At 43.5% G+C, this 26,920-nt stretch overlaps 1 protein-coding gene across 1 annotated transcript in view; it reads left to right on the forward strand.

The window, feature by feature from the left end:
- SLC8A2 (solute carrier family 8 member A2) overlaps positions 1-26,920 on the forward strand; it is a 298,636-nt gene that overhangs the window by 209,288 nt on the left and 62,428 nt on the right. The window contains exon 3 of the mRNA XM_033955764.1: positions 26,417-26,520. Within this exon, the coding sequence (XP_033811655.1) occupies positions 26,417-26,520 (104 nt within the window). The remainder of the gene's footprint in view (positions 1-26,416; positions 26,521-26,920) is intronic.

The following is a 26,920-nucleotide window of genomic DNA, read 5'->3' on the forward strand; positions in this document are numbered from 1 at the left end:
AATACAATTTGTGCTTATTTCCAGGAGTTCAGTGTTTAAAATTTTTTCAGAATGTTTAAGGTGCTAAAATTACCCATAAAACATACCCTCATTGACTAGAAATAACTAAACCCAATATATATAAAAAGCCTACATATGCAAGTACAATATAAATAAAACCATAAATGTAAATTGATAACATAAGAATTGACATACTAGGACAAACTGAAGGTCCATCAAGCCCAGTATACTGTTTCCAGGTCACAATTGTCTAGCTAGATCCCAAGGAGAAAAACAGATTCTATGCTGCTTATCCTAGGAATGAGCAGTGGATTTCTAAGCCATTTTAATAATGGATTATGGACTTGTCTTTTAGGACATTATCCAAACCCTTTTTAAACCCTGCTAAACTAAATGCTTTCACTACAATCTCCGGCAATTCCAGCATTTAATTACATGTTGTATGAAGAAATTTTTTTCCATTTTGGTTTTAGATCTACTACTTAGTAGCTTCATCGCATGCTCCCTAGTCAAAAGTTAAAGCTGGGTGTCTTATTGGCTAAAAATATTAGATTTAAAAAAACATTTGGAGAAGAATTTTACTTTGAGTGCTAAAGTTTGTATAGTCTTCAATTGCAAATTGGACTTTAGCCTTCATACTTACAGTTTTGTAAAGCTTTAAAAACTGATCTTTATCCTGATAAGTAAAGTGTACTGTATTAATAGATTCAAGTATTGATCCAGTAATGGCCAGCGCCATTTTTTATGTGCAGACGTAAACTAAGTCGCACTTTTTCAATGTTATGACCCCTGAAGAAGCCATTGTATGTGGTGAAACGGGTCCCGTAGGGCGTTCAGCCATGTATTACTACATTCGTTAACTACAAACCAGCTTTCACAAGATAAGTGCAAATAATAAGAGTTTTTGATATACATTTTAAATATTTATTACATTTAGCACTTTATAAGAGCTTGTAGAAAGTTTGCAGTTTTTTGCACAGGTAAATACCGGCTCAATGAAAGATACCATTTACCTGTCAGAGTGGTTTTAAAACACTGCTGTGTTCTACCATTACAGGTCTCTGAGAGCGGTATTGCGATAAGAGCAAGAATTTTTTCTGATTTAGTCTTCAATTTTTGATAGTTGTTCTAGATCAGGGGTGCCCACACTTTATGGGCTTGCGAGCTACTTTTATAATGACTAAGTCAAAATGATCTACCAACAATAAAATTAAAAAAAAACACAAAGCACACTGAAAGGCAGAGAAAATGTTAATTATTCATATTCCGGGTTTTTTCAAAGAGGTCACGGCAGATGACTCTATGCAATGTCACCTCAGTAACAAAATACAAAAATAGACAAATACACCCCCTCCCTTTTTACTAAACCACAATAGTAGGTTTTAGCACAGGGAGTTACGCTGAATGCCTCGCGCTGTTCTCAATGCTCATAGGCTCCCTGCGCTAAAAAACACTATTGCGGTTTAGTAAAAGGGAGCCATAGTGCAAAATATAGACAGAAGATATAAATTCTCAAAACCGACACATTTTGATCACTAAATTGAAAATAAAATCATTTTTCCTACCTTTGCTGTTTGGTGATTTCATGAGTCTCTGGTTGCACTTTCTTCTTCTGACTATGCATCCAATCTTTCTTCCTTTCTTTCAGCCTCCTGTATGTTTCCTCTCCTCCAGACCTCATTCTCTCCCCCAACTTTTTCTTTCTGTCTCCCTGTTCCCCCTTCTTTCTGTCTCCCTGTCTGCCCCCTTTCTTTCTTTCTCCGTGCCTTCCCCCAAGCCACTCGGTTTGCTGCCACCGCCATCGGGGAACAGCCCCCAAGCCACCACCGTCCCAAGCTTTCCCTGCAGAAGCGTCGCACTGACCAGCATTCCGCTCCCTGACGTCAATTCTGACGTATGAGAGGAAGTTCCGGGCCAACAAGGCATTTCTCCTCATTCCATCCAGCCTGAGCCCCATCTCTCCTTGATCCAGCATTTTCCTTCTGTGTCTGTCAGAATTACCATTCCACCTATTTTCCAGCATCACCCTTCTTTGTGTCCATCTCACCTATATCCCTATCTCACCACTTTTTCAGAATCTTCATTTGTCTCTGCCTTGTCTTTACCCCATGTTCACCATTTGCCCTTTTAATGTCTTTATCTCCTGCCCCCACTTTTTCAGCATTACTTCTATGTCTCTATTTCACCTCCTCTTCATGTCCCCTCTGTATCTCTATCCTTATTCAGTAGGTCCTGCTTACCCTTTCTCTTCTTTGTGTCACTATCTCCATTTTCAGCTTTCCCCCCCTTTTCCTTTGTTACTGCACCCTGTAGCCAGAATCTTTCCACCCTCCCTCCACTCCGGCCCAGCCCAGTATGAAATATTTCCTTTTGTTTCCCTCCCCTCTCTCTTTCTCTCTCTCTTCTCCTCCCTCACCCATGAGTCCTGCATCTGGCCCTCTCCCTTCTACCTGCACCTGGCAACACCCCCCCTGCTCCGCAGCTCTCTTAAGCAACTCGTCAGCAGCGGTGATCAAGACAAGCTGCCGACATCGAGGCCTTCCATCTACGAGTCCCGCCTTTGTGGAAAAAGGAAGTTGAAACAAGCGGGACTCGCAGAGGGTAGGCCCCGATGTCAGAAGCTGGTGTCGATCGCTGCTGCTGAGTTGCCGAAGAGAGCCGCGGAGCAGGGGGTGTGGCTGGAAGCAGGTAGAAGGGAGAGGGAGATAGGAAGGCTGTAGAAGCTCCGGAGCATGACACCGACCCCGGCCAGGATGATTTCTTTTTCAGGCTGCTGCTGCCACGCTCCCGCCCCCCCCCCCCCCCCCCGAGATAACAAAAACAGCCTAAAGTGGATGCCCGGCGTGGATGATCGGGACGGCAAAACGAGTCTATCACGGAGCCCGGGATGGGCTCTGCGATCGACTCACGTTGCCTTCCTGAGCTACCGGTCGATCGCGATCGACGTGTTGGGCACCCCTGATCTAGATGTTAATTATATAATTGTACCCTCCAAGTGTAAAAGGAATCTCTTTTGCAATTTGCTTAGTACTCTTTTTGAAAATAGGTGGAATATAAATCACATATAGTATAGTATAGACTAGTGGTCTCAAACTAGCGGTCCGGGGGCCACATGTGGCTTACCAGGTACTATTTTGAGGCCCTCAGTATGTTTATCATAATCACAAATGTAAAACAAAACAGTTTCTTGATCATATGTCTCTTTAGCTATAAATTACAATATTATAATTAAGACTTAGCTGTGAGAAAAGGCACTGCCCACAAGATGAGTAAGACTCTGAGAGACTTTGAGTAAAGTAAGCACTATATTTACATTTTGGGCCCAACATGGGTGCCCTCTATGCACAGAAATTGGCAAGATGGACACACCTGGCATAGTACATTCATTGATTATATAGTCTGTACAGTCTTTAGTTAGCCCTTCCTATCTGTCTGCTCATTGGGTAGATCAAAATGATAATCTCCCCCGCCCCAAAAATATAATAGAATGAGAGGGAGAGATAGCTCAAAACAACTTAGCACAAATAAATAAACCAAGAATTATAGTAAAGCAAAAGCCCTCAGTCACACAGCTAGCCCGGGGAAATGGCCCCTAAGGCTTCAACTGTCACAGAGATAAACCCAGAAAGGGTATTAACTGTGAAACATCCCTGGGCTAACCTTATGTGACTTAAATGTGATAAACCAATGTACAAACCAGTGTACTAAAAGTAAACCTTCAATACCAATAAATATACTGTGATTGTAAAAGCTGTCTCTACCCCTCATTCAGGGAAAGTGAGTGACCAAAATCAACTGAGCAGGCACAGGTGTAGTCAAAATCAAGTAAGGAATACTTAGCTTCTCCAGTATGTCAAAAAGGTAGCCAGCCAAGATGGAATTCGTCCAACGGGACTCCGTTTCGGGGGATGAAAAACCATTTCTTCAGGAACCGGCCAGGCAATGACTGTAAAGTTTTCAACACCAGCCCCAAATAGTAATGCAGAGTAGAAAATGGGTAGAGCAGTACAGTTCACAAACTCTCAAATCCTTCCCACCTACTTCCCATCTCTCCACCCCTTATTCTTCAGACCCTAGCCATATTTAGAGCTGCCCATTTTGGGCACTGTTCCCTCCTTTCACTTACTCGCCCCTCATGCTTAAACCATCTTTTTAAACAATAGTTCTTCTGGTAAATTCTGCCGATACCTCGATACAATGTTCATTTGACTGTAGGCATTGTAGGCCCCCCTCCCATCTTTTCAGTCAGCAATACTTCTTAATGTACAATGTTAGACAAACTCCTTCTGGAATTTTACCAGTATTTCATTACCACTTTATTTATTTATTTATTGTAAATTTTTATTCATATTAAAGCCAAAAATAAGTGCAGCATGTTATGCAGTCATTTGCACTAGAGAATGACACGGTGACAAAATTCATCACCGTTCCCGTCCCCGCGGATAACCGTGGGAAACCATCTTCATGTCATTCTTTAAGGAGAGAGGGCAGAATCAGAGTATGAATGGCCACAACCACTGACCCACAAGCTTTGCTTTGAAGAATGCTGGTGTAGAAGGATTGAGGTTGAGATAGACACTACAGAATGACAGTCTCTGGTATCCAGAGCAGATATTGTGATGTCATAATGCCTCATTCCACCAGTGCCTAAGAGCCAATCACATCAGTGATGTCACAATGGCTTCATTATCCTTGGCTCCCATAAGAATCAGAGTATGAATGGCCACAACCACTGACCCACAAGCTTTGCTGTGAAGAATGCTGGTGTAGAAGGACTGAGGTTGAAATAGACACTAGAAAATGACATGGAATTATTTCCCACGGTTATCTGCGGGGACGGGAACGGTGATGAATTTTGTCACCGTGTCATTCTCTAATTTACACTTTAACAGCACTTAAATGGGGACTTTTTGCCGGGTATACAGTCTGTATCTTTTCAGAGGTGGACCACTTATGGTTTACATTACATCTTTCAAATGTATACTGAAGAGGGTCGGTTTGCGTCCTTTGCCTCTTTGCAACGTACGTTTGGACTTACAGGCATAGATGTTTTTTGCATACTTACAAGCCTGCCATTATGTTCGTTCTCTGCTTGCTTACCATTTGACGGCAACCTGCCAAGAGACTCTCTCGGAGATGTTTAATTTGTCTGCACAGCAACTGATTCCTCTTCGCTTTCATCATGTAGGCATTCGAGACTGCCAATCAGGCCCTAACTTTACCATTTTAGCAGCAACTTGGGCCGAGGATCTTCAGTGTGTTCTTACCGCCCACCAGGTGCAGCAAGTGGTGAAAAACTTGAGGAAGGTGTCCTCCAACATTGTACACTGGGAATTGCAGCTTAAGTTTGTTCTCCGCCTTTATCGGATGGGCATCACCCAGGTACATCACTGTCCTAAATGCACTCAGGCACATGCCTCCGTGGGGCATATGTTTTGGTCCTGCCCTCGCATTCTTCAGTTTTGGCATCGTTTGGGCCACTACACTACCTCTCTCTGGGGTTGGTGGTGGACTCCGACTCCCATAGCACTATTTGGATTTTATACTATTGCATTTCCCAAACCTAAAGGACTTTCAGCTTTTGTGGCTAGAGTGATGTTACTTGGCAAGAAGGCAATTTTGTCCCAGTGGCTGGCCAGTGAACCCCTTACTTACAGTCAATGAAGATCGCTGATGATCGTACATGCTTCTTTGGAGCGTAGACATTTTACTGATCTAGAAACTGATCCTGGCCAACAATTCTGTTAGATTTGGGAGTGCTTTTGACTGAGTCTTCCTCCCATTGCCAGTAGACTACTGAACTTGTAACTTGACTATTCTTTTGCTTCCTGTACTCGGGGATTCCTCGGTTTTTGTTTGGGGGGATGTGTGTGTGTGGGGGGGGAGGGGGTGACGGTATATATTGTGCATAAATGTAAGTACCCAGTTTTGTTTTGCTGCAGTTGTTTACTTGCATATTGAAAATTAATAAATACATTTAAACATAACAGCACTTAAATTCACTCAGAATTATATTCTATGACAAATATATATATCATCCCCCCTTCTATTTATCCAAAAATTTGCACTCAAAATTAAAAAAATAAAAAATCTTCCCACCCCCATCCTGGGCTAACTTGTATTATCAAAAGGGGAAAATCAACAATCACAAAATTTTGTCAATGGCTCCCAAATATCCATAAACTTCCCATAATGTCCCTGTTGTATGACCATCATACGTTCCATTTTAAATTTTCTTTATAATATTACCTCTTTAGTGACCCCTGCCTTATTAGAATAATATGCATAAGTAATATCTTGATAGTTTCTCTGTAGTTATTTGACCATACCTGATTATATGCAAGTGTTATACAATTTAAGTGTTCTCCCCCTCTATGTTAATCTGCAATAATTAACACTATTAGAAAATATTAGTATTTTCATTTCTCACATTAGCCAAAAGGAAAGATTTATAAACTATGAAGAGTTTTACCCCATGCAAAATTGTCATTTCTTTAATAAGACATTAACTATTTTTTCTGAGGCCCTCCAAGTACCTACAAATCCAAAATGTGGCCCTGCAAAGGGTTTGAGTTTCAGACCACTGGTATAGACTGTGTGAGCTGGGATGGGAATGAAGGCTCATGGCTTTAGATCCAAATCCCAGTTCTGAATGAGCTGCAATCTCAAAGGAGTAGGAGGAGCTTTTGTCCCTGACCCATCCAGAAACCCCCTTCTCAGCACTATTCCAGAGATGCCCCAGGCTGGTTTCTCCAGTCCTGCTATGTAATAGTACAATACTGAGCTCTACTGATAATTGATTTTTCTATGCTTAGTGCCTAAAGGAGGCCTTTCTCTGTTGCTATGGCAACCTGCTGCACAGGTTTTGCCTTAGAATAGCAAAGGTGGTGGGGATGAAGAAAGGGAGGGTATAAAGGGGCTCCCACCTCTTCTCATTGACTCAGAGAATGACAAAATTGGAGCTCATAGTTTCCACTTGTGCCCTGGTAGATGTCTCAGTTCCACCATCCTTGGACTGTAAAATGTTCTTCCTAAACTTTATCCAATATGATCCCATTTTAACACTTAAATTCACATGATCTCAGATGATGATAAAGAAAATAGCAGACCTTCTCTTCCATTCTCCACTTCCTCTTCCCTTATTCAGAGCAGGAAGATAGCAGCAGTCGTTGTGGTGGTAACAGTAATAGTCAGCACAGGTTTACAATCTAACACTAAGCCCACATAGGAGGAGGCGGCAAATTCTATGAACATCCTACTACATTATCGAGTATGGGTCACATTGGAGGACCAGAGAAAATGGACACATCCCTCTTTCTGTGACTCCATCTCTTGATGAGTTGACCCCATTAGGAGTCTCAATCCACAGTTTGGGCATGACTGCTCTAAAATAAGGGTTCTCAATCCAGTCCTTGGGACATACCTAGCTAGTCAGGTTCTCAGGACACCCACAATTAATATGCAAAAAATAAATATGCACGCACTATCTCCTTTGTATGCAAATCTCTTTCATGCATACTGCCACTCAATGGGTATCTCAGTCTTTGCCTAGAACATCTTATCAGCAAGTCTTTCAAAGTTTTGGACCTCTATTTCTTCTCCAGAAATCACTTCCAGTCTGGAAAGGCTCACAGATATAGTCCAGGCAGTGGTGTGGTAAGGGGGAGGGCAAGGGAGGTGGTCCGCTTCAGGTACCATCTTACTCAGGGTGCCCTCACCCATTTTCCTCTCTGCCCCCCTTCCCACTCCTCCCCCTGCTGCGCACATTCCCCTTCTCTTCCCCTCGGTGCGAGCAACCACCAACTTGCTGCCTGCGCCAGCTTTAGTGTTCTATTTGATGTCACTTCCAGGACTCGCACCTAGGAAGTGATATCAGAGAGAGACCTGAAGCCAATGTGGGTAATAAGTTGGTAAGTGCTTGTGCTGAAGTTAAAAAGGTACGGGGAAGGGGCATGGGAAAGAGGGCAGGGAGGGGCAACATTGCCCCTGGCGCCGCTCACTCTTGCTATGCCACTGAGTCCAGGGATGGGTTTACCAGAGGTTAGGCAAGACACCAGCATTCATCCCTCTGAGGGTCACCCATCCAACCTCAAAAAATATCCAAGGAGGTCATAGTCTCCTCATATGATGACGATTAGGGTGAGAAAATAAAACATCATCTTAATGATATCTAGTTCATCATATATTCATTTAATAATTAAAAAGAAAAACAAAATGCAATCCCCCAGATTTCAAACCATCAGTCCAAAGGTTCTACAACAGGTAATAGGTATGCAAATTGATCCATTTAGTTTATAGCTCACCCCGAACCATTTAGGGACTTAACTAGTCCAAACAAAATCATCAATGGTAAAGAAACTTCAAGGTGCCATTCAGGCTTGCCAATATTCTTCTTGTTACCTGTGCACTGAATGTGTGAGTCACCACCCACATAAAATGATCACAGGGTTCTCCTCCCTATGACTTTCTCCTTCTTTCTCTTGGGTGCCCTCAAGGTTACTTGCTTATTTCCATAATTTTCTGCTCCTCTGATTCCTCTATTTCCATGGGGCTATCAACCTCCTCATTCTAAGATTCCCAGATCATCTCTTCCTTAGGCAGTTCTTTCTCATCTATATTTTCTCTTCTTAGGGACTGGGAAATGATGTGCTCTTCCTTTACTTTCTTCTTGATTCCTTGGGGAAGTAGCTTCTGGGACTATTTTTGTCCTAGGGGAGATGTCTGGAACAGGGCTCAAGGAATCTGTTATTGGGAGGTCTTTAATTAAGAGATTAGATTCTGTTATGCTCTTATTGACTGGGATCCTACCTTCTTTATCACATTACCCCCTTAAGACCTTTACCGCTCTTTTGGCCACCAAATTTCATCACCTAGATCTGAATATATGTGAGACAAGACATTAGCATTAGAATATAATGAACCTGCCCTATAGACTATTCTATAATTATATACCTGTAGGGCCAAGTACCATTGGGTTAGGTGGAAGTTACTGTCTTTCATCTGGGCTAGCCATTTTAGGTGATCAATTACCAGGGTGAAATTATGACACAATAAATAGTACCTCAAGGTTTCAACTGCCCATTTTATGGCTAAGCATTCTTTTTCAGCTATAGCTTAGGGCCGCTCAAGAGGTAAAAGTTTCCTATTGAAGTATACTATAGGATAATCCTCACTCTAATGCATTTGAGAAAGCATTGCTCCTAGCCCACTCTCAGATATATCCATTTGCAAAATAAATTCCTTTGAAAAATCTACCTCCTTTAATACAGACTCCTGCCGTAAAGTTTCCTGCATTAGCTGAAATGCCTTCCACTCAGAGGATCCCCATTGGTGTTGGGTAGGATGGGATTTGGCTTTTGTGGAAAAATAAGGAATAAACCTTCAAACCCAGTTATGCCCATGAATCCCTATAATTCTTGTTTTTTTCTTGGATGGGGAAACTCCATGCTCTTCACCTTATCTAGGACGGGCCTGATTTCCCCATGACCCACTCTACTGTATATCCTCAAAACTTTACTTCCTCCTGAGCAAAGGAACATTTTTTTTCATTAATGGTTAATCCAGTGTCTCTTATAGTTTTAATACGGCCCGGATCTTAGACAAATGGGAAGGCCAATATGTGGAAAAAATCACTACATCATCCATGTAAGCCACTGCATAATTGCCATGGGAACCTTCTTGGTTGATCATGTGTTGGCATGAAGTGGAAGCTCCAGTAAGACCAAATGGCATCTGCACAAATTGATAATGACTGATTGGGATACTAAATGCTGTTTTACATCTGGAAGTGTAAGTAGAATCTGTCAATATCCTTTTATTAGATCTAATGTAATAGGGTATCAGTATCAGGCAGTGCCCCCTTTAATCCAATAGATCTGTCCTCCTCTTCTCAGTACTGTTCCATTCTTTCCTTATGCCTGTCTCCAACGTATTGATTTTTCCCTTTCAGCCTTCTTAACTTTTTCTTTTTTTTGCCTCTGTCCACTCAAATCTTGCCTTCTTTCTCACCCTTCTTTATAAATGTTCAGCTACCTCTCAATTCTCCATCTTCTCTCAGTCCCTAGCTCTCCCATTTTCCATCTCACTCCTTTCCCAGCCTCCTATTGCCTTCCATCTACTCCCCATTACCACATTTCTACCACTGTACTCACTGCTCTCTCACTCATCTTGTCATTTCCCTTTTGACCTCATCCACATGGCTCACCACTTTCAGAATCCCCTCCCTCTCTCCACTGGTCAGGTTGTAACTCCCTGTCCCTTTCTTTCCATCTCCTGCCTAGCATCTTCTTATCCCAGCTCTCTTCCCTCTTGCCCTCCCATGGGTCCATCTCTCCTCCTCTATCTCCATGGTCCAACATTTTGCTCCCTCTCTTTTCTGTTTTCTTCTTCCCTCCCCCTTTGATGCTGAACAATGAAATGGAGGGGGAAAAAAGAAAGATGCTGCATCTCTGCCTTCCATCCACAGACCTAACATTTCTCCCTCCTTCCATCCCAAGATCCAACTTCTCTCCCTTTCTCTTCCCAATTGACCCCATCCCATCTCTCCCCCTGCCTGCCTGCCTGCCTCCCTTCCCCAGGTCCACCATTTCTTCCTTTCACTTCCCAACAATTCTCCCTTCAAATATCTTTTTCCCTCTTCCTCCACACCAATGATATAAATTCTGTGCAGGGTATCAGGATTATGCAGGTAAGATGAACTAGACCATTTCTAGAATGCTTTTGAAGAGTTATCAAATGTATCTACAATTGATATGGATCTCTAGAGCAGTGTTCCTCAACCTTTGACACCTATGGATTGGCGGAATTGAAATAATTATTTGTGGACCGGCACCAGTCCATGGACCGGCAGTTGAAGAACACTGGGCTAAGTCATGCCCATCTCCACTTAATCTCTGCCCCAAACCCCGCCTCCATAATAGTACTAATTGTAACACCATTTGTTCCATTCATTTTTCATATAAACACATAACATAATTGTATTAACAACACATAATGCTTAACCACAAAATAAAAATACACAAAGCACACCATATGCTTTTTAACATTCATTCCTAAAACAGATAACCCCATGCAAATGCAGGACCAAAAACTAAAAGTACTAATATTTACAAACAAACCCTAAGATGCAAGACTCTACAAGCAGTACAACCCCAGACGAAAAGAAACAAATGCATTTCTTCATGAACAGACAAATCAATAATTAAATTAAAAAAAAAACCCAGACAAATCAATCACTAAATAAAAAAAATTAAAGCATTTCCCCTACCGTTGTTGTCTCTCTCCTTCCATGTGCCTTGCCTTCTGGCCTGCCCCCCCCCCCCCCCGGTGTTATCTTTGGACCGGTTCACTTTGCGATCAATGCAGCATCTTCGGGCCGGCTCCCTGAGTGCTACATTGCACAAAGCTGTGGCAGCAGCTTCTCGCATGCATCCCGCGCCTCATCTGGAAGCCTTCCCTCTGATGTTGCAATGTCAGAGAGAAGGCTTCCGGTTCAAGCGCAGGCCACATGGAGGAGCCTTTTCCCATGGCTTTGTGCACTGCAGCACTCAGGAAGTTGGCCCGAAGACGCTGCGTTGATCGCACCTTGGACTGGCAGCTGAAGAACGCTGTCTTGGGCCCGATGGACGTGCCGGCCCTGTGAACCGGCAAAAAATTTCTGCAGACTGGCACCAGTCCACGGACTGGCGGTTGAAGAACACTGCTCTAGAGCACCTGGTTTTGGGCATTTCCACCAGCTGTGTGCAGTGAACTTTTATCCCTCTACATGAGGAACTATCCTCTGGGAATAATTTTTAGTCTTCTTCCTTTTGGATAGAGTGATTGTCATTCAAACAGTCATAGCTGCCAGTGCAGAAATTAGAAATAAATTTAAAGAAATGGGTCAAGTTATTTTGATCTGTTCCCATTTTGTACTGTATATGAAGGTTTCAATCCCTTATACAAAGTTCTGAGTTTATTCAAGACCACATATATTAAATACCCCAAAATACTCACCAATTTCACCAATTAATAATTCAGAAACTCCAGTCAGACACATTTTTTTTGCAAGCCGCGCACCAATCCTCTTCCCTGTCTCTACTCCAGGGGTGTCCAATCTGCGGCCCGACAAGGAGTTTTGTGCGGCCCAGCTCCTTGCGCGCGCGATTTATGGCTGATTCGGAAGCCTTCTCTCTGATGTTGTGATGTCAGAGGGAACGCTTCTGACACAGCCACAGATCGCGCAAGGAGCTGACGCCACCCGCAGCCGATTGCAGAAGGGAGCCGGCCAGAAAACTACCGCTGGAGGGAGAGAGAAGCTGGGCCGCACAAAACTGCTTGTCAGGCCACAGATTGGGCACCCCTGGAGTAGGGACAGGGAAGAGGATTGGAGCGCGGCTTTGATGCTGATGGTGCGGATGCAAGATGACAGCCAGGCGCAGCACCCGGCTAAAACACGCTAGGGAGAACACTGAGCATTATGGGGCTTGCCCAGGGACTTTTTGATTTTTCTATTACCTCATTTTCCTCACCATGGTTTTTACTTCTTGGTTAGCCTTGTATGAATTATAGCAGGGATCTCAAAGTTGAGGGTCACAATCCAGTCGTGTTTTCAGGATTTCCCCAATAAATATGCATTGAAAGCAGTGCATGCACATAGATCTCATGCATATTCATTGGGGAAATCCTGAAACCCCGATTGGATTGCAGCCCTCAAGGAGGGACTTTGAGACCCCTGAATTATAGGGTTTCAACCTTATTATCTTACCAGGTGTGGTAATAATGTCATGCTCTATTCCTGTGGTTTTCCCTGGGATGTGTGAAATTACATCACAAAATTCATCCACTACTTGTTGGACTTTCTCGACTTGCCTCAAAGATATATTAGGATTGATCAACACTTGTCCTGGATCCTGCATTTCCTCTATTTGAGAACCTAACTCCTCCTCTGTTTCTCCCTCCAGGATAGAAACCAGAACCTTTCTTTCTTTCCATTTCTGTAGTACATTTATGTGGTAGGTTTGTGACTGTCCAAGGGTCATCCCTGATTTCATAATTAACAGGATTTAGTGTGTGAATGATCATAAATGGTCCCTTCCAGTGGGCCATAAATTTATGGAGGCCACAAGGGACAAACACTAAAATTTTGTCATTGAGATTCAAACCTCTCTCTTTCACCTTTTGATCATAATATGTTTTCTGCTTTTCCTGTCTCTTCACTAGATTAACTTGGCTATCTTGGCCAATATTGTTAAACACTTTTTTGAACAGTTTCATATAACACATTCTGGGGCTCAGTATCTTCTCCTTCCCATGATTCCCTGGCAATATCCAAAATACCTTAGGGAGCCCTCCCAAAGAATAATTAATAAGGGCTCACCCCCATCGAGGCTTGTACAGCTTCCCAGGTGGCACATAATACAAAGGGAAGGAGACTATCCCAATCTTGATCTCAGATATATCCTTAAGGTTTCTTTCCTTAACATATTCTTAAGGGTTTGATTATATCATTCCACTAGACCATTTGTCTGGGGATGATAGGCCGCTGTATGAGAATAGTGAATCCCAAAAGCCTCCCACAGTTGTCTAAGGGTAGTGGACTGAAAATTCATACCCTGATCGGTCAAGATTTCCTTGGAGAATCCAATTTGGCAAAACAAATTTATCATCTCCATAGCAATGGCACAACTCAAAATATTCTTTAGAGGGGAAGCCCAGTGAAATCTAGTAGCATAATCCAGTATGACCAGAATATCAGTATACCCTTTTTTGCTTTTCTCTAAAGGGCCAATTATATCATTCCCAGGCAAGCTAATGGTTCTTCTACCATGGGCAAGGGAATTATAGGGGCTTCTACTATTCTAGGATTAATGACCTTCAGGCAAGGCCCACAGGTCTCACAGTGGGTCTGAACTTCTTTGAATACACCTAGCTAGAAAAACCTAGCCAGTAGTTGTTTGAGGTTTGCTGCAACACCTTTATGTCCTGCAGTGGGGTGTTCATGGGCCAAACATAACAACATTTGATAAAAAGTTTTTGGGTATTACCAACTGTCTTAATATCTCTTCCAATTCCATTGGAAATCTCTCTGTACAAGACTCCCCGCTTCAGGATAGCACTCAGACCCACCCTTAGCCTCCTCAAAAGCATGTTTCAGATTCTCATCCTTTTGAGGCAAAATGGGGAAACCTCTCTAATAAGTCATCAGGGATCCTTGGCATTCTATCCTCTCTTAGAATCATGGACATGGACGCTGAAAGGACATGGGGAAGACAGAGGGGGGAGAAGGACGCTGAAAGCACATGGGGAAGATGGGGGGGGAGAAGGACGCTGAAAGGACATGGGGAAGATGGAGGAGGGGGAGGACGCTGAAAGGACACGGGGAAGACAGAGGGGGGAGAAGGACACTGAAAGCACATGGGGAAGACAGAGGGGGGAGAAGGATGCTGACAGGACATGGGGAAGATGAGGGGTTGAAGGACGCTGAAAGGAAATGGGGAAGAGAGAGTGGGGAGAAGACGCTGGCAGGGAAGAAGACAGAGATGCCAGACTATGGGGGAAGCGGAGGGAAGAAGATGGGTGCCAGACCAATTTGGAAGGGGGGAGAAAGGGAGAGGCACAGTAACAGAGCAAATGGAAGACGCAGAGAGAAGAGAGATAGTGGATGGAAGGAATTGAATGAGAAAATGAGGAAAGCAGAAACCAGGCAACAAAGGTAGGAAAAAAATTATTTTCTTTTTTTTTTGCTTTAGGATAAAGTAGTATATTAGTTGTGTTGATAAAAATTTATAAACATTAGGGCTGTGGTAGAAACCCGTTTACAAAGTATGTATTCTTCTCAATTAATATTTCCAAATTAATAAAGTCTTTTTGCTTATTTGTAAATGGGTTTCTACTAGAGCCTTTAATTCAGTAGCATAATTAAATGAAATAACTATTTCTGTAGTTTATAGGGACGGGTGGGGACGGAGGGGATTCCTCGCGGGGACGTGTGGGGATGGAGGGATTCCTCGTGGGGACGGGTGAGGATGGGTGGGATTCCTCACGGGGACGGGTGGGGACGGGTGGGACTTTGGCGAGGACGGGTGGGATTTCTATCCCCGCGCAACTCTCTAATCTGGACATCTGGAAAACCTAATTCAATGGATATGTATTTCACCACAAAATTATGTAAATGAAAGAATCAATACAAATATGGTGTAATAAAAGGAAACTTCACTAGAATCTAACAATCACAAACCAATCCAACTTAGCCTGCACGAGTTAATTTAAATGCAAAAAGGAGGAAAAAGCTTCAGAAAATGCAGCACAAGCCTGCCGCAAAAGAAACCTCATGGGCATAAAAAAAACCCTCCTTTTTGCCAAATTCAAAATGACTTTGTGCAATGCAATGGAAGAATGATAAACCAGATAATAGTACAAAACTACTTATCTTATGCAGAGGATCGGCACACCAACAATGGCCAGCGTTTCACAATTCCATGCTGCCTCGGGGTATAACCGCCAATTGATCCTCTTCGGGGAGCTCAAAGGTCTTTCCCTGCAACGCACGGGAAGTTTCCATTTATTGCATCATATTAGGTGAAAGTGTTGTGTTGTGATTATTGCTTGTTTCATGATACTGTGTTTATTGGGCTATATATAATGAAAGAATCAACAACACTGTGCAAAACATTGTTCACAAATATGATTGATTTTGACAAGAAAACCTCAATCTTTGGAGAAGATTGTGCCCCTTCAACCAACCCCATCCCGACACTTTCTTTCAAATGGTGGCTACTCAACACAGTAAACAAGTACACAACCAGTGTAAGTTTATCGTCACAACACAATCAACCATACTTAGGTCTGGCTAACCATGCTAAAAGCCTCACAGGACATGTTACGGTCCTCACCTTGACATCTGCCCTGAGTCCTGCAATGTTGGATGAGGTGGGCTATGGTGAAAGAAAGGGAATTAAAGGCCAGGATATTCAAAAACCCACGTTAAAAAGCGACAGTCTGCTACCGCAGCCGTTTTTATAACCGAATCTAAAAACCTGAAACATTCTTTAAAAATCACGCATGCAAATAAGATTGGCGGACAGCAGCGAAGATTTCCTACATTTGCATGGGCACATGCGCAGGAAAACACTGTGAAAAAACAAACAAACCCCTCACTCTCCTGCTGCACTATTGGACGAATTACATTACATTACATTACATTAGTGATTTCTATTCCGCCTGTGCCTTGCGGTTCTAGGCAGATTACAAATTATAAGAGATCTGGACATTACCGAGAGAATTGCAAAACAAATATTATTCAGAGAAATTACATAACAGATTATCTAGAGATATTACTTAATAGATTATCTAGGGAAATTGCATAACCGTGATTCATGTACTTTACATGGTGTGGTAGAGGATTCAATTATAAGAATTACATTCAATTATAGGAATTACATTCAATTATGAGAATTATATTTAAGAGAATCAAGTGATAACAGGATGTAGTGGAGAATATCAGTATATGCGGGTTGCAGACGAGAAGTTACCTAACAGTGACGTAAGATGTTTGTTGGATAGTGAGGTAAATGCTTATTTAGGAGTCTGAGTATTTTTGAAGGGAAAGGTTCTAGGAGTTGACTAATGTGATATTCAGGAGAGGGAGAGCTTGTGCGAAAGGGGAGGAGACTAGTTAGTAAGGACATGTTTTTTGAATAGAAATGTTTTGATTTCTTTTCGAAACACTTTGATGTCTGTTGTGTTGATCATTAGTTTGGTGATGGTGGGGTCAATTTTCGCTGCCTGTGTCGCTAGAAGGCTGTCGTATAGTTTCTTACTTCGGGTACCATTATGAGGGGGGAAGGTGAATTGGTTTTGAGTTCTCCTCGATCTGGATGAGTGGTAGCGGTATAGGCGGTTGTTTAGGTAACAGGGGGCTGTTCCGTGGGTTACTTTAAATAGAAGACAATAGAACTTGAATTGAGTTCTAGCTTTTATCGGAAGCCAGTGAGAGTCTACATAGGCGGGGGTGATGTGGTCATATTTGTTGAGACAGTAGATGAGTCTGATGGCTGTGTTCTGAATGGTCTGTAGTTGTTTTATCATGTAGTTTGGGCATGGTAGGTAGAGGCTGTTGCAGTAATGGCAGGGAGAGGAGGGGAGAAGCAACGTCGACTTTTATCAGTCGCGCATAAAACATGCTTTTCTCTCCAAAAAACTACTATAATTCAGGTAAATTCTGTAATTTGTTTTTAATGTAAAATTTAATCAAGACCCACAGCCAGAAACACACAAGACAAGGGTATCATACATGCACTCAAGAAGAAACGTTGGCTTTTAACAAACGCACATGAAACATGCCTGTCTCTCCCCAAAACTCAAAAGAAGTGTGATTTTACTACCCTTCACTAAAAATCTATAGATACACATTTTTTTTCATTAGCCACAGTCAAAACACAAATGCTGGCACTGTAATGGCACCAGTCACTGCTTTTTGTTGCCAAAAGCCGATGCTGCTCTTTGAGAATGCCTCAGCGATTTTTAAGAATCCACCGAAGGGCTCATTTGAATGTTAAAGAGCACATTTACATAAGAACATAAGAATTGCCGCTGCTGGGTCAGACCAAAGGTCCATCGTGCCCAGCAGTCCGCTCACGTGGCGGCCCTTACTGAGAATAGCCTTACCTGCGTACGTTCTGGTTCAGCAGGAACTTCTCTAACTTCGTCTTGAATCCCTGGAGGGTGTTTTCCCCTATAACAGCCTCTGGAAGAGCATTCCAGATCTCTACCACTCTCTGGGTGAAAAAGAACTTCCTTACGTTTGTACGGAATCTATCCCCTTTTAACTTTAGAGAGTGCACTCTCGTTCTCTCTACCTTGGAGAGGATGAACAACCTGTCTTTATCTACTAAGTCTATTCCCTTCATTATCTTGAATGTTTCGATCATGTCCCCTCTCAGTCTCCTCTTTTCAAGGGAGAAGAGGCCCAGTTTTTCTAATCTCTTACTGTACGGCAACTCCTCCAGCCCCTTAACCATTTTAGTTGCTCTTCTCTGGACCCTTTCGAGTAGTACTGTGTCCTTCTTCATGTATGGCAACCGGTGCTGGACACAGCATTCCAGGTGAGGGTGTACCATGGCCCAGTACAGAAGCATGATAACCTTCTCAGATATATTCGTGATCCCCTCTTTAATCATTCCTAGCATTCTGTTCACCCTTTCACCGCCGCCGCGCATTGCGTGGTCGGCTTCATTGACTTGTCAACCAGTACTCCCAAGTCTCTTTCCTGGGGGGTCGCTCCAAGTACTGCACCGGACATCCTGTATTTGTTACTGACATGCATCACCTTACACTTATCCACATTAAACCTCATTTACCATGTCGCAGCTATGTCGAGTGTATTTATGTCATGTTGCAGGTCTTCGCAATCCTCCTCCACTACTATGAATAACTTTGTATTGTCTGCAAATTTAATCACCTCACTTGTCGTACCAATTTCCAGGTCGTTTATAAATATGTTGAAGAGCACGGGTCCAAGCACCAAACCCTGCAGCACTTCACTCAAGACGCTTTTCCAGTCTAAGTATTATCCATTTACTCCCACTCTCTGTTTCCTATCCGCCAGCCAGTTTTTAATCCACATGAGTATTTCACCCTCAATTTCTTGGCTCGCAATTTTTCAAAGTAGTCGTTCAGATATACATTGTCGATCGGGTCACCCTTGTCTATCTGCCTGTTTACTCCCTCGAAGTGCAGCAAGTTCGTCAAGCAAGATCTTCCTTTGCTGAAGCTGGTCCTCATCAGATTGTGTCCATCAAGGTAATCAATGATGCGGTCCTTTATCAGCGCCTTTACCATCTTTCCTGGTACCAAAGTCAGACTCACCGGTCTGTAGTTTCACGGATCTCCCCTCGAACCTTTCTTGAAGATTGGCGTAACATCTGCCACTTTCCAGTTTTCCAGAAACCTTCCCGATTTGATCGACAGATTGGCTATTAGTTGAAGCAGTTCAGCTATAGCCCCTTTCAGTTCCTTGATTACCCTTGGATGGTTGCCATCCAGTCCCAGGGATTTATAATTTTTAAGCCTATCAATCTGCCTGCATACCTCTTCTAGACTGACCGTCAACCCTGTTAGTTTCCCGTCTTCATTTCCTACGTAAAGCCTGTCGGCTTCTAGTATATTGTGTATGTCCTCTTCGGTAAATACAGATGCAAAAAATGTGTTCAGTTTGCCGGCAATGGCTTTGTCCTCTTTTAGCACTCCCTTTATTCCATGGTCATCCAACGGCCCCACCACTTCCTTCGTGGGTCATTTCCCCTTAATATATTGAAAGAACGGCTTGAAGTTTTTTGCCTCCTTAGCTATTTTTTCCTCGTAGTCTCTTTTGGCACCTCTTACCACCTTATGGCATCTGCTGTGATGATGTTTGTGCTTTTTCCAGTTTTTGTCCGTTTTTGCATTCCTTAAACGAAGTCTTCTTGTCTCTGATCGCTTCCTTCACCACTACAGTGAGCCACGCCAGTTCCTTGTTCTTTTTCCTCTGGATCTCTTGTTGATACGTGGTATATATAGATTTTGCACCTCAGTAACTGTCCTTAAAAAGGGACCATGCTTGCTCTAGCATTTTTACATTGCTTATCCTCTTCTTAATCTTCTTCCCCACCAAGAGTCTCATCCCTTTGTAATTCCCTTTTCGGAAGTTCAGTGCCGTAGCCGTCGTTCTGGATCGATGTTTTGCCCCTGTGTCCAGGTTGAAGCGGATCATATTGTGATCACTGCTTTCCAATGTCCCTTCTACTTCTACACCTTGTCGGTCCTCATAGTCCATTTAAAATTAAGTCCAGAATTGCATTTCCTCTCGTATTTTCCTTGACAAGTTGTTCCAGGAAGCAATCGCCTACAGCATCCAGGAACTTGGTCTCCATACCGCAGCCGGAGGTATCTAGGTTCCAGTCTATCCCTGGATAATTAAAGTCACCCATGATAACTGCATTGCCACCTTTGCAGTTTCATTTAATCTCGTCCGTCATTTTTCCATTTCTGCCATTGTTGGAGACTACTAGAAACCTCGCTAAAGAAAAAGATAATCCGTTTTGATAATCCACCGCTAAAATGCGTGCAGGCTAAACTGTAGTAAAACAGCTTAGCGACGGCGTTAAAGTTTTGAGAATCTTGCCCTAAGTGAGGGATGCCCCTCACCTCTCTGTGGAGAACATAGCCTGCCTCTACACTGTAATGGAATTGTACACCAGAGGCCTCCCACTCCAGAGATGTATTTCATTTCTTAAAACCTTAATATGGAAGGAAAATATTAGAGCAAGGAAAGGAAAAGAAAATTAAACTTCAAATGAGAGCGTGCAGTGTTTGCAGATGAAATGTAAATGAAGGCCTCCAGTAAGAGCTCAGACAGATTGCCTTAGGCAGCGATCAAGCACCCAGCTGAGGACCATTTCTCAGCTGCTGATTTGGGCTTTCAGTTTTCTCTCCTTGTATCTTTTTATTCTCTAATATATTACCAAGCATGCTCCATCAGAGCTGCCAGGGACTGATATTTTGATTAGGAAGGGGGAGAAAGGAGTGGGTTACTAGGTATACTTAATGATGATAGTCAGAAAACATAAGGTCTGATATTTAAAGGATTTATGCTGCTAACTTTGAGAGTTATGCTCCTAAGCTGGCTTCTCTGAGAATTTACTAGGGCTGAGTGCTTACATTCAGGGCCGATATATGACATGCTGGGACCCAGGGCAGAAATTAAGGAGGGGGGCCTCCCAATTCCTCTTCCTCCTGCTCCTTCCCCTGATTTCACCACCTACCAAATGCCCTTCCATCCAGTCTTTCCTTCCCCACCACCCCTGGGTCTACCATCTCTCCCTTCCACTTCCCAACTGCCCTCCCATCCATCATCTCTCATTTCCCTCCCTCCCTACCCCCTCCCTGCTCCACCAAATTCCTTCCCATCCCAGCATCTCTCCTTTCATTTTAAAATCAGTTATTCCAAGGGGCCCCTGTAGGCTGGGATGTCCTTCTTTGCTCACCCCTCTAGTCCGAAGTCCACTTTCCCTAACCTTTTAAAATGTAAAGGGGTCTCCAGCAAAGCAGTGATTCTCCAGCATGCCCGTGACCTCCTCAGCACTGTTCTGCTGTGGTCTGCTCAAGCAGAAACTGGAATTTGCGACAGAGGGAGCAGACCCACAACAGAGGAACAGCATGGAGGAGGCCACAGACAGCACTGGAGAATTGCTGATGCGTCGGTGACCCTTTTATATTTTAAAAGGTGTTAGGGAGTAGGCTTTGGACCAGGATGGGGAGAAGGAAAGGACATCCTGGCTTGTGGGGGCCCCTTGGAGCTGTGGGGCCCCGGGCATTTGCCTCCCCCCTAACACCGGCTCTGCTTATATTTATATTCAAAATTTCACTAGACTCAAAAATTTAGGAGCATAAAAAGTGGGTGACAACAGGGGCAGATTTAGGGAGGGGAAAAATACTTAGAATCTTAGCACTGATTTTGGGCACTAAGCTCATAAATTAGGATGATAAGCCTCGGCAAACGAATGGCAGGCCTAAATTTACAAGCATAACTTTTAAGCTTGGATGAATTTTCAGCCTTAGGGGCCCTATTACTAAGCTGTTAGGCAGTAATGTGTGCCTAATTCCGCTTAAAATGGCATACCGCAGGATGCGCTCAGCAGGCATCCCGCGGCAACTACCAAATGTATGTGCACTAACCAGGCCTTATATGCGTGATCGTTTTTGATTTCCCTTTTTTCCTTATCATTTTGCTTGATAAGTTGTACTGTAATGTCTAATATTTAAAATTGTTCAGGGAATTGTACCGCCTTATATGTATAGATTAATCAGTTTCTCAAATTCTATCAAAAGGTACAAGATACACGGTCGATTGAAATTATTATTTCCAGCATGTAAGGGTATGAAATATAAGAGACGTTTCTCCTTGTCATTTTCTTATCAGACAACAAAAATGTGGAATATATTACCTACGTCTATTAGACAATTAGTAAATGATGATGTTTTTAGGAAATCTATTTAGGAAGTATCCAGTGCTAGTTAACCGGTCAGAAACAGCACTGATGAGTTAAATAGTGCTTAACTGGTTACATGCAAATATTTAGCATGAGATAACTGGTTATCTCTGCTGAATATTCCTGGGTCCTTCTACCTTGCTGCACCGAATGCCTGGAACAGGCTGCCTGAGTCAATATGTCAAGCTCCATCTCTAGCAGTATTTAAATTGGAGAATGACACGGTGACAAAATTCATCACCGTTCCCTTAGTTCCCTGCGGATAACTGCAGGAAATAATTCCATGTCATTTTTTAGTGTCTATTTCAACCTCAGTCCTTCTACACCAGCATTCTTCAAAGCAAAGCTTGTGGGTCAGTGGTTGTGGCCATTCATACCCTGATTCTTATGGGAGCCAAGGATAATGACGCCATTGTGACATCACTGATGTGATTGGCTCTTAGGCATTGGTGGAATGAGACATTATGACATCACAATATCTGCTCTGGATACCAGAGACTGTCATTCTGTAGTGTCTGTTTCAACCTCAGTCCTTCTACACCAGCATTCTTCAAAGCAAAGCTTGAGGGTCAGTGGTTGTGGCCATTCATACTCTGATTCTGCCCTCTCTCCTTAAAGAATGACATGAAGATGGTTTCCTGCGGTTATCCACGGGGACGGGGACGGTGATGAATTTTGTCACCGTGTCATTCTCTAATTCAAATCCAAGCTAAAAGCCCACTTTTTCAAGGCTGCTTTCAACTCCCACTCACCGTAAGATAACTACGTCCATCCAATCATTCTCTCTGCAAGAAACTCCCCCAACCCCCCTCCCCCAATCTGTTCCATTTGTTCTGTCTGTCCTAGTTAGATTGTAAGCTCTTCTGAGCAGGCACCATCTATGTTGAGTGTACAGTGCTGTGTACACCTTTCAGCACTATAGAAATGATAAAAAGTAGTAGTAGTGGGTTAGCAGCAAAAAGTTAACTGGCTATAATCGCGCAATAACCAGCCATTTTCAGTGCTGAGCAGCTAAGTTAAGCGGACAAATCATGCTGAGTAAATAGCAGGCCTATCTTTGCTAGAGTTACCAGATTTTCCTTTGGGAAAATCCGGACCCATGGCCACACCTCCAGGACCGCCCTGTTCCGCCCCCAGCACCGCCCCCAGACGGCTTCCGTGCATGCGCGTGTGATGGTGATATCACCACGTTGCGTCCACACATGCGTGGATGCCCCTTCCCGCCACGATTATGTCAGGAAGTTTTTCAAAACCCGGACAAGGTGCTAGGTTTTGAAAAGCTGTATGGACCCCTGGACATGTCGGACGTCTGGTAACCCTAATCTTTACATAACCAGCCAGCGCTGAATATTGGCTTAGCCGGTTACGTTATCATCAGCCAATTACTGGAAACAGCCTGGCATTAAATATCCATGGTCAGATCTGACCATGAGAGTTAGCTGACCTGCCTCCCACAATCTGAATGTCCGCTCCTTAGTAGAGTTGAGTTACATTTTGTTTACTCAGGTTCATTTTAGTATTGTTCAGACTTTAAGCTTGATGTGTATTTTTGTATGTTCCCAAAACCATGTCTCTGGCTTCTTTTTATGGAAATGTAAAAAGTTTTATACTTGGATTATGCTAATTGAAATTGCATAAATAAAACAAAAATTTTAAATAGAAAAGGTGCCCTGTTTCTCTGGAGACAGGTTACCGCTTCCTTCTCATCGTATGAATACTTTTAGGATGAGGTTCTTTACCATTTGTTTTGCTTATAAATGCCCAATTGTTATCTATATAAGGACTGTTTCTCTTGGACTTTTCTTCCCACAGACACAGCATGGGACAATATCTGCAGTGAACTGGCCCACAGCCTTTGGGTTGGAAGGATCCCCTGTTCCCATATGCTTAAAATTTCACGCTTGCCAAATGGATTTGGCTTCCAGATGATTCCATTCTCCAGGCCTGATAGTCGAGGAGCCTTTTCTGCTCACATGCACGCCCCTTCCCTGTACCTTTTTAACTTGTGCATGAGCAGCTACCAACTTATTACCCACGTCGGCTTTGGCGCTCTCTCTGACGTCACTTCCTAGGCGCAGGTCCCGGAAATGACGTCAGAGAGAGAGTGTCGAAGCCGAAACGGGCAGTAAGTTTGGTGGCTGCTCTTGCACAAATTAAAAAGGTACGGGGGAAGGGGGCCGTGCACGTTAAGGGAAAGAGTGGGAAGGGGGGCATAGAGGAAGAGGGGCGCCGGTGCCCTGAGGAAGATGGCACCCGAGGCAGACTTCCCCCTCACCCACCCCTTACTATGCCACTGTATCTTTCCATCCAAAAAGACTTCTGCTTATTATGACTTTTTCGTAGCAACAACATTCACTAAATGCAATTCACAACAGTAGCATAGCCACGGTGGGACCTTAGGGGCCCAGGCCCCCTCAAAACCTGCAGCACCTATTAAATGACTGACAGGCATGCGGAAGCCCGGCCAGCCAAAGAAATTTGCAGTTAAGCCACTCCCTTCTTCCTCACACTGCTGCAATATGGCTCAATCTAGCAGCGTGCCTTCAACTGCCAACACTGGAATTGCAAGTACATGCTCAGATCATGCAAGAACTGAGCGTAGGCAATGAATCCCTGCATCGGTGGTTGAAGGTACATTGCCAGCTTGCTCTATAGTGCAGCAGCATGAGGAGGAGGGGAGCGGCTTGGCAGTGAATTTCTTTGATCGATGGGGCTTGGGCATCCCCACCAGCAAAGGTAATATTTTTAATGCAAGGATTAGGGGGAGGGGAAAAAATGCATTGCCTCTTCAGGCCACGCTAGGGCCACCCCCAAAAAAAAAATTGGAGGGCTGGCTATGCTCCTGGTTCACACAATGAAACAAAACCTGGTATTCTAAATCAAAGAGTGTTGATGAGATGTGTAGGCAGCACTGTAACACCTGCCGACATGGCTTCTGATGAACTAGCATACGAGTATCTACTGATTTGTTGCATGTTTTTAGAAATCCTTTATAGACATGGAAGAATAGACATGGGTCTTATAAGTACATAAGTACATAAGTAGTCGCCTCCGCCGGGGCAGACCAGAGGTCCATCCTGCCCAGCGGTCCGCTCACGCGGCGGCCCATCAGGCATATTGCCTGAGCAGCGGTCCCTGACTAATTTTATACCTACCTCTACACTTATCTCTAAACCTTCCACTGCTCTTATCTGTACCCCTCAATCCCTTTGTCCTCCAGGAACCTATCCAGGTCTTCCTTGAAACCCTGTACTGTGCTATTTCCTATCACGGCCTCCGGAAGGGTGTTCCATGTGTCCACCACCCTCTGTGTGAAAAAGAATTTCCTTGCATTTGTTCTAAACCTGTCCCCCTTCAATTTCATCGAGTGACCCCTTGTTCTTGTGGTTTCTTTCAAATTGAAAAATCTGTCCTTGTCAACCTTTTCGATGCCCCTCAGGATCTTGAAGGTCTCTATCATATCTCCTCTGAGTCTCCGCTTTTCCAGGGAGAACAGCCCCAGCTTCTTCAGTCTGTCAGTGTATGTAAGGTTTTCCATACCCTTAATCAGTTTAGTTGCTCTTCTCTGGACTCCCTCAAGCATTGCCATGTCCTTTTTGAGGTACGGTGACCAATACTGTACACAGTATTCCAGATGCGGGCGCACCATAGCCCGGTACGACTCAAATTACATGAGATTACAATCTCTCATTAGTAGGGAACATTTCACCAACAACTAAGGGTCTTATTGATTCAACAAGGACTTTTTCTTGGTTCATAGACAACAACGCGGAAGACAAAGGTGCGCGCCGACAACTGAGCGCAAGACGGAGGCGCACGCCGAAGAAAATTACTGTTTTTAGGGGCTCCGACGGGGGGTTTTGTTGGGGAGCACCCCCAGTTTACTTAATACAAATCGTGCCGGTGTTGGGGGTTTGGGGGGTTGTAACCCCCCACATTTTACTGTAAACTTAACTTTTTCCCTAAAAACAGGGAAAAAGTGAAGTTTTCAGTAAAATGTGGGGGGTTAGAACCCCCCAAACCCCCCCCAACGCCCCCACAATGCGGCGCGATCTGTAATAAATAAAGTGGGGGGGTTCCCCCCCCACACCCCCTGTTGGAGCCCTAAAAACAGTAATTTTCTTTGGTGCGCGCCTCCGCGCTGTGCTCAACTGTCTGCTCGCGCCTTTGTCCCGGCGCGCTTTTGACCTGACACCCTTTTTCTTATTGTGTAGTTACAGAAGAATCTTTATTGACTAATGGCTTAATTTACCAGCTTAATTTATCTTTTACCTTCCTAGTTCAAGAGTCACAATGTTGGCAGTTATGATGAATGTCTGCAACTTCATGTGTTTTGCTACTTCTCTTCTAAGGACTGGGTAGCATCATCTGACCTTGTGTCTGCTTTCTCTTCCCTTTCCATTGCTTAGGAAAACGTTGCAGGTGAAGATTGTTGATGATGAAGAGTATGAGAAACAAGAGAACTTCTTTATTGTCTTGGAGAAGCCAAGATGGATGAAGCGTGGAATTTCAGGTGGGAAGCTCTTGTGTTTTTTTTTTTTTTAAAGTATATATGTGAGTATGTAAGGGTGGGATGGGGAGGAATATTAGCAAGTTTGGCAAATCTTATTGAGATTTCCCATTCTGTAAGGCTATTAGATGGCTCTTTGTTGCTTAGACAGTTTTGTCATGGCCTAGTTTAGGAATAGGCAACTCTGGTCCTCAAGTGTCATAGAATCTGGGCCTTAGTGCACAAAACTGCACATGCACATAAGTGAATTGGCAAATTAGGTGCTAATTGCCACTAATCAGTAATCAACAATAAATGAAGTTACTTGGTTCTAACTTAGTAGCAATTCTAGGATCTTAGGGCCGATTCTATAAACAGCGTCTAAGCGCACCTACACTGTAGGAGCCGCTTGACACAGTTATCA

This window comes from Geotrypetes seraphini, chromosome 8 (assembly GCF_902459505.1).
Source record: "Geotrypetes seraphini chromosome 8, aGeoSer1.1, whole genome shotgun sequence".
Classification (NCBI taxonomy): Eukaryota; Metazoa; Chordata; class Amphibia; order Gymnophiona; family Dermophiidae; genus Geotrypetes; species Geotrypetes seraphini.